At 45.2% G+C, this 18,714-nt stretch overlaps 1 protein-coding gene across 2 annotated transcripts; it reads left to right on the plus strand.

Moving 5' to 3' along the window:
- The first annotated feature begins 448 nt into the window (after positions 1 to 448).
- Positions 449 to 17,916, plus strand: APMAP (adipocyte plasma membrane associated protein). 2 transcript variants are annotated; one of them, XM_053972883.1, is made up of 11 exons: positions 449 to 615; positions 1,818 to 2,032; positions 2,873 to 3,033; positions 8,898 to 9,014; positions 9,510 to 9,625; positions 10,813 to 10,905; positions 14,121 to 14,237; positions 14,744 to 14,918; positions 15,368 to 15,502; positions 15,869 to 16,061; positions 17,053 to 17,916. In XM_053972883.1, the coding sequence occupies exons 3-11, from the start codon at positions 2,903 to 2,905 to the stop codon at positions 17,260 to 17,262; spliced, it is 1,287 nt and encodes a 428-aa protein (XP_053828858.1). In that variant the 5' UTR covers positions 449 to 615; positions 1,818 to 2,032; positions 2,873 to 2,902; the 3' UTR covers positions 17,263 to 17,916. The 2 variants fall into 2 exon arrangements, with proteins under 2 accessions (XP_053828858.1, XP_053828859.1); XM_053972884.1 differs by lacking the exons at positions 449 to 615; positions 1,818 to 2,032; positions 2,873 to 3,033 and adding an exon at positions 5,832 to 5,987.
- Positions 17,917 to 18,714: the final 798 nt, after the last annotated feature.

The raw sequence follows: 18,714 nt of genomic DNA on the forward strand, positions 1-18,714 counted from the left end.
TGGATGGTCAATTTGTTCCTTACAGCTATCGGCCAACTGAATTCTGGGGTCCTCTAGTGGGGAGTGCAAAGCTTCTTTTACTTCCACCGCCTCGTGCCATTGTTTGTGTCCCACCACTTTGTTTGACGTGAAGAGAAATAAACAAAATCTCACACCAACAAGCTGCAACCCAGAACTGAATGGGAATTACAGAAATAAAGGCCTTGAAAAGTAGCTTTGCAAAGGGTCTACTTCCTAGACAGTGTGAAACCCTCAGGCCTGGCCTGGCTCGGCTTAGGGCTGGCTGCCCTGGGGAAGGGAAAGGGATGGAGTTGGGGTGGGGTTTTGCAGCCATGGAAACGAGAGAACCACTGGTGAACACGTCACAAAGGGGCAGCCTCACGCTGGGGTTGTGAAGGATGTGGCTGACACGGCCACAGACGCGTCTGGCTCTGCCTCTGCCTCTCTGTGCCGAGCGCTGGCGATTGGAGTCACCCGACCTTGTTCTAAGGCTGGGTACCAAGCTCCCATCGCTGTCTACACTGAGAGCATTCCCAAATTCAAACCCAGATACTTCTGCGAGGCAGAAGCACGGGATGGATTTTACTGGAAAAGGAAAGACCTCTGAAGGAAAAGGTGAGGATAGAAAGGAGCTGAAAGGCTGAAGCCAAATGGAAAAAAATCCCACTAGATTTCAGGGAAAACTGGTCCATGGTGGCCAGTGCTGGCTCTGTGTCAGACTAGGTGGCTGACAGCTACAGATGATCCTGCAAGGACACCCATGGCATCACAAAAATTTTTAATAATTTTACTCTGCTTTCTCCTTTTTGACAGTAGCCAAATCAGTCACACTGTCAGCCAGGACAGGGACTGTGGCCACAACTGACCACAAATTGGACATGGTCATGAGATGCAAGTCCTGTTGCTTTCTTTGCCCTCAATGTTGGGTCTCAGTACAGATAAATTTCCCATTCTTCCTCTGCTTGCTGATCGGGTCCAACCCTGAGGATGGTATTACGGTGCTATAGAAACACCAATAAGGCCTGCCTGCTTGCTGAGAGGTCTTTGTGGTTGGCAGAAGTAGCAGTCACAGCTGTGTGGGTCTTTTCTGGGGATTTCCAGAAGGCCAGCCTCAAAGAAGGAATCATTTTCCCCTCTTATGATTGAAGCCTTCCACCTTTCCCTTCAGACTTTCTAATTCAATACTGTTGAGAGGAATTAAACGCAGGCTAGTTCCATGAAAAAGAAAACCACAGAAATTTTCTCAGTAATTAAAAATTATTCCCCTTGAGTGCCACACCCATAAGATGTGTTGATGATAAAGGTGGGAGTTCACCTAACTCACTTCTTCCCTTGTGAGCATGGCTCAGCCTCACACAGAGGTGAGGGGGAAGCTGGGCCGCTCTCTGGTGGGAGGAGGGATCTTGTGGCAGCCCGGAGAGCCTGTGCACATTGCCAGGGAACAGTTGTGCCCTGCATGTGCCCCCTGCAATGAGCTGTGCTCGCCCAGTGCCCTGTAGAGCTGTAGGGCTGCTCAGCTGTGGGGCAGGGAGAGGAGCAGGAGGGTGCATGTGCAGCTGAGCCATTCCTGGAAAGCACAGGGCTCTGGGCTCCCTGCTGTGCCAGGAGAGCCCAGAGGCCAGGCTGTTCCTGTGGTAGCTCTGTGGAAGTGAGTCAGGGTTTTCCCCTGACTTTCCTCAAGTGTCTGTGAGCAGGAGCATGTTTCCCTGTGCAGCTATTTAGAAGTTTCCAGGAAATGTGTCCCACAAAATATGGAGCTTCAGATGCTTTAGGTTTGCATTGTGGCCTTTGTTACATTTTGTGTCTCCACTTTGCAGGCCTGACTGGCTATCCTCTTGCCAAGAGGTTTTCCCATGCAAATCCCTCTATACTCCTTCCCTCCACGCCGTTGCCTCCCATCCAGAAGAGCTCTCCTTCCACCATGCCAAGTTAGACATGCAGCGGAGAGCAGGAGAATGGGGAAAATGGCAGTGGCTGTGATGAGTACAGGGTAAAAATACAGGAGCTGAGTTCAGAGGGAAAAGGACATAAGGTAAGGAGACCAAGCTAAGTCCTGTGTAAACTTTCACTTTATGTGCTGTAGGCAGAGCTGTGAGACCTTTTCCATGACAGGAACTTGCAGTTCACTGAAGTTTGAACAGGTTTGAACAGGTTTGAAAGATTTGGCTCTTTCGCTGTGCCAGAAATGATGGGATATGAAGGAAGGGTGTGCATCTGCACCTGCTGCCTCCACCCCCCTTCCTGGCCAAGTTCCCTGGAGAAACTTGGGCAGGCAGAGACCTTGCAGAGAGCAGCAGGGCAGGGAGCTCTGTTGAACTTCCTAAATGCCAGTGAGCCTGAGATGATGGATGTGTGGGGGCTGGAGAGCAGCAAGCATCCTGAGAGCTCAGCAGCATCTGGGCTCAAAGGCTTCTGGGGATCTGTAGGAGGGAAGGGCAGCAGCAGAAGAAATGAGGGGCTTGAAAAAAGGAAGTTTCGTCATCCTGCAGAATGGCTTTGTGGCAATTGGCTGGAGATCAGCACTGGCTGTTAGGTAGCTTAGGGGCAGGGAGATAATAGTGATCTAAACCCACTTCCATGCCATCCAAAAGGCCCGTGGAGGCAGTGGCACCCCAGAACATCTTGATGTCCAACATGTGGATGCCAGCTGAGAATGCAGCTGCACTTGAAGAGAAGTGAGCATAAGGGGAGAAGTGGCAAATCTGGGACATGGTCTCTCCCTCTCCACCTTCCTTTCCATTCCCCATCCTCGTCCAAGCTCCACCATCAGTTTGACTTTTCCTGCCAGTTGAGGGCATATCTAAATATCATGAGGCATGAATGGGGGCAAGGCTGGATGCTTGATACAAGCACTGTGTTCTACTCTTTCCAGGCTTTCTTGCTGTATTCCATAGGTGGGGATATGAAGAAGGGGTCATTGGGACTGCCTTTGATCCCCCCTACACACAAGGCAGGAAGTCCCCCTGTTGACAGTGCTGCAGGGTCCCTGCCAAGCTCTCCATATCTGGATTCCCAGGAGTCCCAGGAGATGAGGTAAGCCAAGGTGTCTGCTGCTCCAGTGTGCTGTTCACCTCATTCTTCCCATCTCGTGTGGTTATTTTGCACAGTCAGGTGTCCCATGTATTTAGGCAAACTTCTGTGTATTCACCATTTTGCCCATCCATGATGATCTATTACGATGTCAAAACCAACACCATAAGCCCCAAGAGCAGAGGTGGTGGTGAGGAAGAGGAGGCAGGGCTTCAAAGCATCTCGAGATGGGTCTTCTGCTGGACTTGGCTATAGATTCCATTTTTAATTGTGTAGTGTCATTTGGGAACTGTATTTCATGGGTCTGGATCCTGCAGTTCTTTGAATACTATGATCCTTGACTGTCAAATTCTGCAGGGGAATATGCTTGGACAAATACTGGCTACAGGAGACGTGTCTGCAAATTGAGGTGCTGCTTCTGTAATCATCAGGTGTAAATGCACTGTGCCTGGACCTCCAGTGTGAAATGAGATCCCCGATAAATTTTGGGCTATACATGTATAATAGGATTGAAGTTTAATATTTAGGTCTGGGCTTAAAATTAAAGAGGGCAAGGTGATAGAGAAGAGGCATAGGACTGTAACTGATGAAAGTTGTTGGCTAGAACGTGCATGAGAAAGTGTAGCTGCCAAACTTATCCCAGTGATAGCAATAAAGGACGAGTCACAGTAGTATCATTCCAATTGAAAATCTTCGGTAGGGCTTTTAAATTGCAATCTGAATATCCTTCCCTAGCAGCTGAGTTGGAAAAAGCCTTTTTGTTCTGGAAAGAGCCAGGAGGTGTAAGATCATTCTCAGGAGACAGCAGTGCTCTGACCACATGTAGCACGAGGCTGTCATCAGAGTAAGGTATGAGCAGGCAAAGTCAAGCTTTGGCAGCTGTACAAAAGTAGCTGCCCTGCATACAGACTCGTGTCTCAGCTCAGCAGCTCCTGCTGCTTCAGAGAGGCTGTAGGAGCCACTTGACTCCAAAAGGAGAGGCAGCAGAGTTGGGGAGTTGTGATGCAAGTTGAAGAATGACTGCTGTGTTTCAGCCAGAGCTTGGCCATCTCTGTGTGACTCCAGCAACAGAAAGCTTAAGGACAATTTAATCAGCTTTGCATCTTGTTGGGTTTGTGCGTTGCATTTCTTCCTTCATCACAGAGACCATGCTAAGAAATTTTGCCTCCTTTCATGCAACACCCATTCCCTCCCTTCTCTTTCTACATCCTCATTTGTTCTTTTGTCCTCCATCCAGCAGCAGAAGCAAAGTGAAGGACTCCGAAGATTCAGCTGGTAGAGGGCATGTCTGTCCTAGAATGACCATTCTAGTCTTGACTCAGAGGTAACATTTGTAAAGCTTGGTTAAAGCCTATTCTTTTCAAATTTTCTTTAAATTAATTTCAATTCCTTAATGGGCTCAGTGGACTCTCCCAGAGCCCACTCACTTGGAGTGTGCTCTGGTGGTGCAGTGAAAATTCCTCCAGTGTGAAGTGTTTGGGCCCTGGAAATGCAGTGCAGGAAAAGAATACCTCCCTCTCCGTCCTGATTGTTCCTTTTATCTCCCTGCAGCCTTTCCAGTGTCACAATTAGTAGGGAAAAAGAAGGCATTTAGCACAAGATGAGAAATGTTCCCACTCTGCCCTCCTGCCCTTGAAGGAGAACTCCTTGGCGTAGTTTCTGAGCTGAACTCTTTGAGATCTGAAGGAGACTCATGGACATTGCCTGGTTTTGCCCTGGCAGAAACAGGGAAACCTCCTGTGACAGAAAGTCCTTTCGAATTTTCCAAATGGATGTAGCCTATGCAGGGTCTGAGTCTGATATCCTCTGACAGCACAAGCTCAAAGCCACCTATGGCAGGTTCAGGATGACAAGTTGCCAAGAACACCAGAGCCTGCGCCAGAGCAGCAATAGCATCCCCCAGTGCACGGGATGAGGAGTGAAATTGTGCCCCCACTTCAGTGCATTGTAAAACACCACCTGCAAACTGCTGCAGATTGGAATCCTGACTTCAACACTGACCAGGGCTGGGGGAGCTTGAAGAGCAGCTCTTCCCACACTGGAGCTAGCTTTTTCCACCTGAAGATGCGCAGGCAGTTGAACAGTTGTTTTCAAAAACTTACTGAGCACATTCCCATGTCGACATTCTCATCTCCCTGCTGTTGGACTGGCAGGGAATTATACATTGGTGAGTCCTTGCAAAAGGTGGTTGCCCTGAATGCTGTCAGTCACGGCACTCAGAGGTGCTTCCTTAGTCTGAAGCTGAATCTTGGCTTCAAGCAGGAAAAGGAAACCCAAGTAACTTGACTATGGTGAAAGTGAGTGAAAGTTTAGTTAATCAGAAAATCGTATTATTTTTGTTTAGGACTTTTTCATATTTGAGAAGAAATTTGGTCGTGCCTTTCTTGTAGTTACAAAGAAAAGGTGACAGGAAACACTGTTCTGCCAGTGAAATCTGTTTAAAAACAGATTCCAGAAAATGTCTGTAACTGAGGCCCAGTGAATGAGCTAGAGCCACACTGTGTATGGCAGTGTATCGAAATGACAAAAATCCCCAAGCTTTCCTATGGAAGGAAATAATTTCTGGCACGTTCGGGGCACGTGTCACGGTCAGTGGATTTCTGTAGAGCTTTTCGGCGATCCCAGGAGGAACAGCTCGCCGTGGGAATGATCGCGGGGGCCTCAATGGGGCGTGGCCAGGTTGAGGGGCGTGGCCCTGAAGGGATGGGCGTGGCTCGGGGTTAGTGGGCGTGGTCCTGGGCTAGTGGGCGTGGCACGGGGTGATGGGCGCGGCCTGGGATGGTGAGCGTGGTCTGTGGGCGGAGGGGCGGGGCCGCGGTTCCGGTGCGCGGCGGCGGCGGAATCGGGATCGGGGTCGGGATCGGGATGAATGAAGCGGAGGGGCTGCGGCAGCGGCGGCCGCTCCGCCCGCAGGTCATCACCGAGGACAGCCCGGCGCAGGAGGCCAAGGAGGGCAGGTGGGTGCCCGGGCGGCGCGCCCGCCGTGACAGTGCGGCTGCAGGGCCGAGCCTGGGCCCGGCCCCGGGAGCGCTGCCCGGGAGGGCCCTGGGAGGGCACGGACACAGCCCGCATGGCGCGGCCGGGCTGGGGCAGCGGCGGGTCGGGCTCGGAGTGCCCGGGGAGGGACTGGAAGGGCTGGGGGGCTGCCCCGGGGCTGGGCACCTGGCGCTGCGGGCGTGCGGGGCGAGGCCGCGGTTTCCCGGCTTGGCTGGCTCTGGGCACCCGCGGGTGTCAGCCCAGCGGTACCTCCAGTGCTCCTGCTCCTCCTGGAGGGGGCTGACGGTGAGGAGGGGTTGGGACAGCGCCTGCTCACCTGTTCTGCCGACCTGCAGGAACGGCTGTTAACAACAAAAATAATCGGTCCTCTCTTTTCCTTTCTCCTCTCCTGTTTATCTTTTGCCAGGCAAGAATTAACAGTTATCCCAATGTGGCTTGTACAGATTTATTGTGGGTGTAATTAAGTCCTGTGTAATTGTGGTTCGTCTGTTTATATCTTGGTAATAGTTTAAAGAGTAACCCGCAGTTTTTCGACTGATCTACACGTGTCTGACCTAATAAATAGTCAATTTTTGGCTAAGTTAAAAAAAGATTCTATTTACAATTTTCTGTTTAGGAGTTCTATAAAAAAATCACTTCGTTGTGACTAAAGGCAGTAGCTGTAATAAGGAAGTGGTAGTGCTTGTTTTGCCTTTCATTGCATAATGTAGCTGATGACTTGTAATACTTTTGTTCACGATCTATTATAGCTCTTCTGATTTGAGTACTTTGCAGATTCTTATATCTGCCTTTCAGGGTCATCAGAATGAAAGACTGATGGCTTGTACTCATCCCTGTTTTTGGAGGAGAGCATCAGCATCTCTGAGCTTGAGAGACTGCTCCTCCTGCATTCAGCCTCTCTTGGTGCTCAGATCAGTTGAATTTCTAGGGCTCTATCGCTGACCCTGAGTATTCACAGGGGCTGCTCTGTATGAAAACAGTGGAGGAAATTCCTGGGCCTGGCCTTTTTCTGGCTGGTAGCCATGGCAGAAATTCCTGAGGACAGATGCTTTTCTGTCCAGCCCAGCAGCTGGAGATAAAGGGGGTGAGGCAGCCTGGCCTCCTGGCTGTGGTGACCCATAGTAGCATCTTGCCAGCTTGCTGTTGTCTTCAAGAGCTGGTTTAATGGCTTCGCTTTTTAGTTCGTAGTAACAACTAAATTGCTGTAATTATAGCTGGAGTCCTGCTAAGGTGCTTTATTGCGATTTGTGGCTGCAGGCCATGTAGGATTAATCACAGAGACACAATTGACTAAGGTTTTGTTTCACTGTTGATGAACCTTTACTTCAGTGATTCTCTCCAGTGACTGACAGTTGTCACTATTCAATATCGTGTAGATTGAGAAGGATTCTGAGTAGATTACTTTTTTTTTTGTTTTGTTTTTTTTTTTTAAAGCTTTTGGGTTTTATTTAAATTCTTGTGGTTTCAGCAGTGTCTAAACTAGGTGTTGCAGTTTGCAGGCTTATTCTTCCTGCCTTTTTTCTTAACTGTCAGTTCCTTGCAAGTTTGCTTGAGGATCAGAAATATGGCCCTTACTTAAGTCGTGCTTTTAGGAGCTTTAATTAGGTTGGCTTTGGCAGATGAGTTCCCATTCTGTTCCTGTTCATTCCCAGCTCCTTTTGTGAGTTGTTCTCAGCTATCACAGAGGCTCTCAGGTGTCTGCTGACAGCACTTTTAATCTTATATTGTTGAGCTTTCATCTCTTAAAGGACAGTGGACAGATCAGGCCAAAGGCTGAAGTCTTTTTGTAAACCTGGGGATTGCCTTTTATCCTTACACCCCGCTCTTGATTCCAGATCCAAGGAGACACAGACTGAGAGGTTTTTGCTTCCTCAAGACATCTACTGTTCAAGCAGGAAGTGCTTAAATCCTGCCTAAATCCTGATGCCTAGTTCTGTCCTTGCTGTTCTCACTGGTAATCCCAAAGGTTACCTTGATGCTGATATCAGTACCACAAGTTCATGTATGTAGCTGCCCAGTTGGAATATTTGTGCTCTGGCGGTGGTTCCCATTTCCTGCTGTCTGGATGATTGACTACTGAAGGACAGAACAGTGGAAGTGGTCCAGGGATTAGTGCAGGACCACCAGGCACTGTTTGTCTTTATTTGATTGATTCTGTAAGGGGCCTGTCTGGCTGGGCCAATGAATGGTTCAGAACAGCTAAAATTAGACATGCTGCTTTTCCAGTTCAACGCTAGGATTTGTTTGGCTTGGCTCTCTGCTTTTCTCTGTAAATGCCTGATTGATTCCTCTAAAACTTGTAGAGAGCAAAACAGTTTTCTCCTGTGGAAGAAAATTTTACTTATTTTATTGTGTGTTTTAATGGGTAAAGAGAAAATACTTAATTTCTTTTGTGTTCTGGGTTTTGAGTTTCAAACTAATGCTCAGTAAGTTAAGCAGCCATTCATTTTGTTTCCTCCGTGTTTGTTGTTTTAGTGGAAGTTTTTATTTAAAACTTGTGCTGGATAGAAACCATTGCCAAAACTAAAGTTCAAGTTAAAAAAATCCCAACCAAACCCCAACAAAAAAAAAAAAAAAACCAACCCTGTTTCTCAGACATGCTTTGTTTTGTTTTGGCTTTTTTTTTTTTAATTTTTTTTATTTTAGTCAGCTGTAACTTGTAGCACATAAAAATGTTCAGCCTTTTATGCCAGTATCCTGAGACCTTACTCTTAACCGAATGTGTTCAAAATGGACCTTGAAGGTGAGGATGGTGGTTGTGCAAAAGTGTTACTGTTTCCTTTTCTAAAGAAAAGAGGCTGCTACAGATTTTTTAAGGACTGTTGTATCTGGAAACGATGTTAATCCTATTTCTTGTTTGGTTTTGGCAGTACTTACAGCAGCAAGGTGTTCCGTGTTACCTTCCTGACTTTAGCTGTGTCTGTGGCTGTGCCACTGCTTGGAGTGACTGTTCTCCTGGATTGTCCTATAGACCCTCAGCCCATAAGGTAAAAGGTTGTTTTGTTTTCAAGCAAATGTTCTGGAAGCATAACTTCCCCTGTGTTCTCTGTTGTTGTGTTTCAGCAAACAAGAGTTAACAGTCCAAAGTGGTTCTGTCTGGATTGAGAAATTGGGGAGTGATTGCAATATTATCCACACCCAGTCTGTTTCTGAGCCATCTTGTGTAGTTATGTGTCCCTGCTGATCATGGAAGGAGCTGAATTACTTTCTTTAATCATTAATCTAGAAAATTATTTTCTGCTACCCAAGCTGTCAGTGCAGCTTGTAATTACACGTGCACTCTTGCCTTCTGTGAGACAAGAACTGCATTTTGAGTAAAGGCCATATGCTCAAGCTACTGCAACATTTTTTGAGCTATGCTTTATGTAAAGCATAAGTCAGTTGTGCAGGAATTGGCAAATTAGGAGAAAAAATGATCAAATGTGTTGCTCAAGAATGTTTGCATTTTGTGCAAAGCATCACGTTGTCCTCCTGTTTTGTAGTTTGAAGGAGCCTCCCCTCCTGACGGGTGTTTTAGAGCCCAACACCAAATTACGAAAAGCTGAACGGCTGTGGGAAAACCAGCTGGTTGGACCAGAGTCCATTGTCAATATTGGGGGTAAGCACTGATAAAAACAGCTTTTAAAGAATGCTCTTTAAACGTTGTTCCATTGGTAAGAGTTTGTTCAGCAGTAGACCTCTTAGATAACAAACTCTGGGAGTTATTTTCAGTGTGCAGGCTTTCTAAAAGGAATTGTGTTATGCAGAAAAACCTAGGTTCTCTATGCTGTTTTTCTCCCCTTTCATGAGTTCGAAATAAATCTTGTGGTCACATTAAAAATCCCTGTCTTCCAGGACTGAGAGCATCAGCAATGGAGCCAGGGGCTACTTACATATGGAGGAAGTGGTCCCATTTTTTCATTTGGCTAGCTCTTAACTGGGAATTGATATTTAGAAGCTGCTACCTGCTCTTTTAAAGCTCATTGCTGCTAAGTGAGCTGAATTTTGTGGTGTTGATCTTTGCTTTTATGACAGAAATCGAATCTCAAATTTGTGATAAATAGCTTATTTACATTTTAATGCTGTTGCACAGTATCATATCCCATATTCATAACTCCCTCATATTCCATATTAATAACTCTAAAAGCTTGGATCCTTCTTGCAAGAAATCTAACCGACACAGGTGCCATTCTGTACTTTCCTCTCATGGCAGATGGGTTCTTCCCAAGTCACAAACCTATGCCACCTCTGAGCAATTTCTGAACGAGTCACCTGTCCTTCTAATGCTATGACATCCTCATAGTGAGAACCCAGCACTGTGCAGGGGTTGTTTCTTGTGCCTCCTGAAGGAGAGGTAAGGCTAGGAACTACTCTTAACCCTTACTGAAAGATCCTTCAGTGCAAGAGGTGCTCAGTAGGTGCCATGTAATTTATTTTCCTTCTACTTTATCTTCTAATTTATTAGCAAAATATTTGTAAGAAATTGCATTACCCAGTAAGAAGCTACTGTAAATTTTTTCCTCAGATTACACTTTTTGACCTATATCTGTTAACAATGTGCTAAAGGGATTACCTGAAGCTATTGATTTTTTTACGTTGCTTGGTTTCATCAGTCTCATTGGAAACTCTTTATGGAAACCTTCCTGCAAGGGACAGCTGACCTATGAGTGAAATAATCAACCTGACTGGGAATAAGTTTTCTGTGAATAAATGTTGAAGTCTCCTTATTCCCTTTTTCATTCTAGTAGAAGGATGCTTACCAGTATTATTTTGTGATTAACCTAATCACACAAGTTGTTTTTGCAGATGTTCTGTTTACTGGGACAGCTGATGGGAAGATTATCAAAATTGAAGATGGGGAAATACAAACAATAGCCAGAATTGGCCACGGTCCTTGTGGTGAGTGACAGCTCCTGAGCACAGTGTGTTTGAAAATGTCTGGGTCAAGGGCATGTATTGCTTAAACTGTGTTCAGTCTGGATTGCAGGTGCACATCTTGCTCTGCAGAAATTTGTAGCAGAAATATTAATGTACTTGTATCAGTGAAGTATGAGTGAAAATACTGGAACATTGGAAGAAAGAGTAGAACAGAGGGCCAAAAGAATGGAAATGGGTGGTCTTGATAGCAGAGCACAGTTTCCAGCAGTAAAATTTAAGAATGCAAGGAGGTTTTGTGTCATGACTACCAGGCCTTCACCATGGATGATATGCTGGTGGAAAATCCTGCATCTTAACATTGGGAGGAAGACAAGAGTGAAGTGCATCACAAATAACATCCCTTTTCCTGTTAGTCTATCCAGAAAAAGCATCTATCTTAAGAAAAAAAATGGGCAGCAACCTGGTCTAATATTTGTGAAAGCTGAAGTCACCAAGATTCTGAGCTGAAGGGCCACCTCATAAAAACTGAGGACTTCTAAACAAGTGTGAGTGAATGAACTTGAGCTAATTTGTGAGTGGGAAAGTGTCTTGGTTAAGAACAATTATATGGACATGACACTGCAAAATGAATTCTCTCCTTGTATTTTAACCCTTCCTTTTTCACCAGTAAGGAGAGATGAATGTGAGAAGATGTAAGTGAAAAAACAGCAGTTCACTAAAAAATAAAACAGCAACAACCAAGATAACAGTAATAACCACTAGATACAAACGTGCTGAATCTTGTTGACAAAGAAAAATCAACACAGCAACCAAGACTCCATGATCACAGAACCCCCTCATTCCCCAAACAACAGCCACCAGGGAAGAAGGACAAAACAGAAGAATCCTGTCCAAAACCAGTCAAATGCTGCTGATCCATCTGCTCCACACCACCTGAGAGGAACTCTCCTGACAGTCACAGCTGGAACTGGGTCAGTGGCTGGGACTCCTGCAGAGAGGGGATGGTGCTGGTGGAGCTGTCCTGGGTGGCAGCACCAAAAAAAGATCTGCAGGAAACGTCCTCCCTGGTCCAGAAATGGGGCTGCCCCTGGCAACAGCAGCCAAAAAGATGTTACAGAATCCTCCAAAGCCTGGAGATAAACAAACCTGCCAGGCTGCCTTGCATTGCCTTGACTCAGAGAACCTGCCCCAGCGAACTTTCTTGGCAGCCTGGCCAAAAAAAGCTGCAGCCTCTGCTCCCAAGCCCTAGGGAGAACAGAGGAACTCTGTGTGCCTGTTCCTTCTCTTTTAAAGGGACCCCAGGTCATGTGCCTCCATGAGCCTGGGCTAAAACACCCCAATTCTTCTTCCATCTCCTGGGTTCTAAAGGGACAGTGGTCATCTTGGGCAGGTTGGTGTAGAGAAGATACGGAATACAATACAAACATTTTGGGTTACCCAGGACAGAAGGATAGCAACTTAGAGATTTTTGAAAATAAATGTCACCTTACCCATCTATGGAATTTTGCCTTGCATTTTGTTGTACCTATTTCCTTTCCTCTGTTTGTAAGCACAGTCGGAGTTGTAGTTGCACTTCCTTTAGCAGAGGTCCTGCATTGGTCATGGTATTTTTGTTTTCTCGCTGCTAAATTGCAGTTATTTCTTGTGGAATTCTACACCTCTTTCTGAACTAATTATTTACTTCATTAATGGGATTTCTGGAACTGAGTGAGGAAAACTGGTAGCAGCTTATTTATTACAGAACCATCTCTGTGTGGAGCTTAGTGTCCATCTCAGCAGTGCCTAGGCAGTCTGAGAAGCCTGGCTGGTGTTTGTTGGGACAGATGGGAGTTTTGTTTGTGGTAATGATACAGAAAGCTCACCTGTGCTGATTGCCAGTTAGAAATTAAGGTCAGGAACTGTTGCTGTCCCTATTAGCTCTCATTGACATGTTCATCATTTATTCTGTGTAATTTTATGTGGCTGCTCACATGATTTAGACTCTGGGCTGACTTGGCAGCACTCTTTTGGCTGCCTGATAAGTAGAACAGCCTTGTTAGGACAGCTGATGAGAAGCTGGATTTAGGCATGAATGTGGGTGGGGGCAGGTGTGAAGAATCACCTTTCTCCTGCTCATTTCCATTGGACTTGAGCAGCTTGGGAGAGGTGGGAAGGATGTGCTTCCCTCGTTCTTTGGGGCCAAAGTGGTAATGGGGAGCCTGGACTTTTGTGCTCCTTGAACTGGGAAGTGGAAAGGCTATAGCCATCTGCCTTCTCCAAAAGTTTCTCTTGCCAAGGTTTTCAGACTGCTGGTGTTCTGAAGTTCTTAGCTCTTCAGGACTCGAATATCTCCTTGAATTTATCTAAATTCTTCAGGTTTGCAGAATTCCCCTTCCTCCTCATATAGAATTCTTCAGTGTCTTTGTATTGAGAAACTAGCTGTTCATGACAATGTTGGACCTTTCCAGAAAAAGAGAGGGTTTTTTAAATTAAAAATTATTTAATTAAAAAAACAGAGCACACACCCCCCACAACCTGAAGTAAAACTGATTCTTCGGAGAAGAAGCATTTTGTTAAATCCGATTTTCTGATTTTACCCCAACTTGGGCAGCTGTTAGCTACTAGCCTGACAGATTCTATGATTATCTCTAGACTGGTGAAAATGTGGCATGGGGATATCTGCTTCACTCCCACCTAGTAAAGTAGGAATAATTTTTTAAATGAATGTATGTGCCATATATATGCCATAGAGTTTTTATAAGCCACAGTTTGAAGCAAAGGTCACATGTGCAAGCGAAGGGAAAAAACCCAACAAACCTCAAATATTTTATTCTCTATTTTCCATCAGCCAGTGATGTCTGACTGCTTCTCAGGAAGCAGCACATGTAGAGTTTGTTTTGGAAGGCAAATGTAAATAATTGCTTCCCCTTCCTCCTCCTTTTTCTTAGCTTTCATATTTCAGCTGACATCATGTGGCAGTGAATGTACCTTTGGTCACTTTGGGCCAGCTGTCCTGTCTGTGTCCCCTCCCAGGATCTTGCCCACCCCCAGCCTGCTGGAGAGGGGAATATTGGAGAGAGCATTGATGCTGTGCCAGCCCTGCTCAGCAGTAGCCAAAACACCTTTTTAGCTGCCTGTGCAAAGCGCAGCACTGAGAGGGCTCTTCATCTCAGCCAGACCCAACACACCTGTGGAGGTACCCTGAATGCCTTGTATTTATTTCTGTTTGGAAAACCATTTTAAAATTGTTTCCCAAGGAGGCCATGAAGATGAGGCAACGTGTGGAAGACCACTTGGCATGCGAGTGGGGCCGAATAACACCCTGTTTGTGGCAGATGCTTATTATGGACTCTATGAAGTTGATCCTGGTACAGGTATGACTTCTCTGCTCTAAAGTTTTCTTCCACTGACAAATCTGGGCTTCATTTGCAGTTTTGCCAGATGCTGCAGGCAAAACAATGCCTGTCTTTTTTTGTAAAGTGATTTGAAACTGTCTGGATGAAATGAGTCATGCAAGAACTTGATATTTATTTTCCTGTAGCAATCACTTCCTCTCTGTGTCTGGCTGTCTGGATCAGAGCTACCAGTGACTTATCTTCTGGCATTACATGGTTTTTGTTGTTAAAACTGGTATCCCAGGATCCATGTAGAGAGCTCTGTTGTAGTTGTTTTGCTTTTCATAAAAGGAAAGGAAAAAGATTGATACATAAAACCTTTTGTCGTATTTGCTGTACTTTCGTTTCTGCCTTGATCTCACTGTGGTAGTGACAAGCTCTTCATTTCCCTGCAGCCCAGATCTACACAAAGTGAAGAGAGATGAATTTTGGCGTGGCTACATTTTGTGTCTTTTTTCTTTTTCTTTTTTTTTTTTTTTGTCAAGGTGAAACAAAGACGCTTGTGTCAACCAAAACACCGATAGAAGGCCAGAAGTTGTCATTTGTAAATGATCTTACAGTGACCAGGGATGGGAGGAAGATCTACTTCACTGACTCCAGCAGTAAATGGCAAAGACAAGACTACTTGTTCCTGGTTATGGAAGGCACAGATGATGGGCGGCAAGTATCTCCTTCTCAAGACCTTTAACCTGCTTTAAGCTCAGCTGTAGGACTGGAAGTCACCACTTCCTTGATCTTCACGTTTTTTCTCTTTATAAAACCACCTTTGCAAACACTGCACTGTGCAGGGGGAGAGTAAGGGAATTGTGTGGGTGTTGCTAATGAGACCTGCAGCAAAATAAATGAGATTCCCCTTTTTCCTTCAAGAGGACTGCCATGGAGCATTTGTTTTAAAAGTGAAGGTGTTAGCATTATGTTCAGCCCAAATCCTTCATGAATGCTGTCCCTCTGAAGTGCTTGTTATTTCTCTTGTGTTCATAAACAAATGCTTCCTGGCTATTCTGCCTTCTTAACTTAAATGTAGTGCATGTGAGAAAAGATGGAATGCCTGAAGAATAAAGCACAGATACATAAATATTCATTTTCACTCAAAAATGGTTTCTTTTCAGCCTCCTTGAATATGACACGGTGACAAAAGAAGTGAAAGTCTTAATGGTGGGGCTGAGGTTTCCCAATGGTGTGCAGCTCTCTCCTGCAGAAGACTTTGTCTTGGTGCAGGAGACAACCATGGCTAGAATAAGAAGGCGAGTATGACTTTGGAATTATTACTAATCTGTGTAGGGATTGTTTAAATAAACAAATGGAATGACAAAGGAAACCCTACACTTCAGTTATGCCTAGTTAAAAATTACAAAGATGGTGACCTTCATCAAGACTTAATTTTTAAATTTCACTTTAAGCATCTAGGTTGTATAATCTTTCCATCATGGGCTCCTTAAGCACAGTGGAGAAAACTGTGTAAATTTGTCCTGGGGAGAAGTGTGTGGCAGTGCTGTATTTCCCTCTACCAAAATAATGGGGAAAAATTATTTTTTAAATATTGGGACTCTCATTTGTTATTTAAAACTGATTGTGTTTAGATGTTCTAATCTGTTATCTATACTTTTTAGGTATTATGTGTCTGGGCTGATGAAAGGTGGAGCAGATATGTTTGTTGAGAATATGCCTGGTCTTCCAGACAATATCAGGTTAAGCAGCTCTGGAGGATATTGGGTAGCTATGGCAGCTGTGCGACCCAATCCTGGATTTTCTTTGTTGGACTTCTTATCTGAAAAAACATGGATTAAAAGGATGATATTTAAGGTAAAAAAAAAAAAATTAAAAAGCACTTTTTTAAAAAATACCACCTTTAGTAATGGAAGTGATAAATATTTGTTTGTCCTGTTTCTTCCTCTTCACAGGAAGATTTAAAAAAATAATAGGTGCTGTGGTTAAAACTGTTGTTGCTTCCCCCTAGTAGAACAGCCCTTATATATTAATAGGAAGTGAAATTTAACATTTGCTTCTTTGAGTAGCAGGTACACATCTCTTAAGTTGCCTTCCATCTTGATCTTAGGAAAGAAAAAGAGACTATCTCTAACCATGCAGCAAGACAGGATCTGCATTTGGATATGTGAAGACTTCACCTGAAGTGCCTAAACTGCTTATTGCCAGGTGTCTGAAGAGCATTTGGGAAGTGTGAGCTGTTCCCATGACTGCCCTAGGCACCCTAGGAGACAGTGTGTACGTTGTGGATGGTGTTAGGTGACATTTTGTTCTGGTTCACTTATGCCTGTTTTTGTGTCACCCCGCTTTAGGATGAGCAAGGATAATGTGTTTTTTTAAGGGCTAAAGAAACAGCATGGTGCTTTTTAAACAATGCAAAGACTTGAAAATACTTCTGTCCTCAAAAAAAAAAACCAAACCAGCAAGCAGTGCTTAGGATTCCATTCCAGCTGAACAAGCTCTGTGCTGTCCCTGTCTCTCCTGGTGCAGTGCAGGAGCTCTGAGTGATGCTGTGGGGAGCTTGGCATCAGCTGCACCAGAGCAAGCTGCTGTCTCTTGTGTGGGCAGCCTTTCAGCCTGCCTCTGGAGTAGAGTGAGCTTCTGCTGATCCTTCTGTTTCTTCTCAAGTTGGCTTTACAGATATTAATGTGTTAACCCTGTGCAAGAGTGTTTACTCAAAATGTGTCCTTGTGTTCTTAGCTGCTGCTTCTGAGGAGCGTGGAGTGGTCTTTGCCTGTATAAATGTCTGAGATCAGATTGTGGAGAACAAAACCTTTTGTTGATTTTCTTTCTTTTTATTTTCTTCCAGTTGCTGAGTCAGGAAACTGTGACAAAGTTTGTACCCAAATATAGCCTTGTTGTTGAACTCAGTGAGACAGGATCCTACAAAAGAAGCTTCCATGATCCCAACGGAGTGACAGTAGCTTATGTCAGCGAGGCACACGAGCACAACGGACACCTTTACCTGGGATCCTTCTGCTCTCCCTATATTGGCAGACTTGATCTCCAGCATGTTTAACTGCCCACCCACGATGGAGTCCCACTGTCCTGTACTACTCCAGATGTGCAAAGGAAGCATGTGCTTGAAGCAGTGTGTGACCAAGTGACAAAAAGAGTGACGAAAAGTGACAGTCAGTCTGTTAAGGTGCAGGAGCACTGTCTCCATAGTAAGAGATACAGTTTGAGTTAACTGTCCTCTGTCTTGGCTGACTGCTCATGCTCTGGAGTTGGCCTGTATTACTGTTCATATCTGAGGACTATGGTGAGGCATCTTCGCTCAGTTCTTTGTTCCTCCAAGGAAATCCATTGGTTTTCCTGTGCCCAGCCTTGTTTGGAATCGTCTTGAACAGACACCATCATGTCGCCTTTAATGCAACTGTATGTCCTCTTACTCTGGAAGGAATTGTGATGGATGGAATTTAATTGTGTGTGATTTGGGTGGAAGAGGGTGGCTTGCATGTGTTTATTTCTGTTTTAGTGCCTCCTGTCCAGGAGCGATTACAGTGCATGTTCTAATGTTATACCATGGTGCTGTGGTAGAGGCAGCAACATCCAAGACATGCCTAGGAATCTAGTTATGCCATTGGGTTTCTTCAGTCCCAGCCTGTGTAAGTAATATCAGACATTGCAATTAACTGTTAATCAACATGCAGAAAATCAAATTGGATCGTTACCTGTGGACTCCTGTGTTTCTTTATAGCATTCAGGTCAGATGATGAATGAAAGTTGCTTTTTCTGTGTTATTAAGGACTAGTTCCAATGGGTCTGAAAAGGGTTGTTTGTAGTATTTCTTCCATGTTTTACCAGGTCCTGAAAGTCTCCTGTTCATTATCTGTGTGACCAGGGAAAAGAGGGCTAGCTGCAGGAATCTTCTTCAACATGCTTTTTATGGAGAACTGGTAAAGATTTTGGGGAAGGTTGGTGTCTGAAGATGGATGTGGACTCAGATGGTCCCTGTAAAATCTACTGCTGGTGGATGAGGAAGGCTTTGGTGGCAGTTTTTGGAATGCATTAGTAGCTCATGGGTGCATCTCCAGGGACTTCCTCCGTTAACAGGAAGCTTGGTAAATCTGGAGAATGCTTTGCTGCCAGCTATTGCAAAGGAAAGCCTGTGCTGTTAACCTTTTGTGACTGGAATGGCTGGCAGCACAAAGGAATTCCAGACAAGAACTCAAGTTTTGTAGAGGAGCCAGGGATGAGGGGCCTGTGGTGGACCTTGTGCTCACCAACAAGGAGGGGGAATGTGCAGCTCAAGGGCAGCCTTGGCTGCAGGGATCATGAGGTGGTGGAGTTCAACTTCCTTAGGGCAGGGAGGAGGGTGTAGAGCTAACTTGCTGCCCTGGACTTCAGGAGGGCAGACTCTGGCACCTTCAGGGATCTGCTTGGTAGAGTACCACGGGGAGAAAGCCCTGGAGGGAAGAATGGCCCAAGAAAGCTGGCTGATATTCAGGGATCACCTCCTCCAGGCTCG

This window comes from Vidua macroura, chromosome 3 (assembly GCF_024509145.1).
Source record: "Vidua macroura isolate BioBank_ID:100142 chromosome 3, ASM2450914v1, whole genome shotgun sequence".
NCBI lineage: Eukaryota > Metazoa > Chordata > Aves > Passeriformes > Viduidae > Vidua > Vidua macroura.

Bases quoted from the DNA above. Each gene is read 5' to 3' on its own strand.
- APMAP (XM_053972883.1), top strand. From the start codon at position 2,903: ATGAAGAAGGGGTCATTGGGACTGCCTTTGATCCCCCCTACACACAAG. The intron at 15,503-15,868 runs GCGAGTATGACT...TATACTTTTTAG, and splicing joins ACCATGGCTAGAATAAGAAG to GTATTATGTGTCTGGGCTGA. The intron at 16,062-17,052 runs GTAAAAAAAAAA...ATTTTCTTCCAG, and splicing joins TTAAAAGGATGATATTTAAG to TTGCTGAGTCAGGAAACTGT.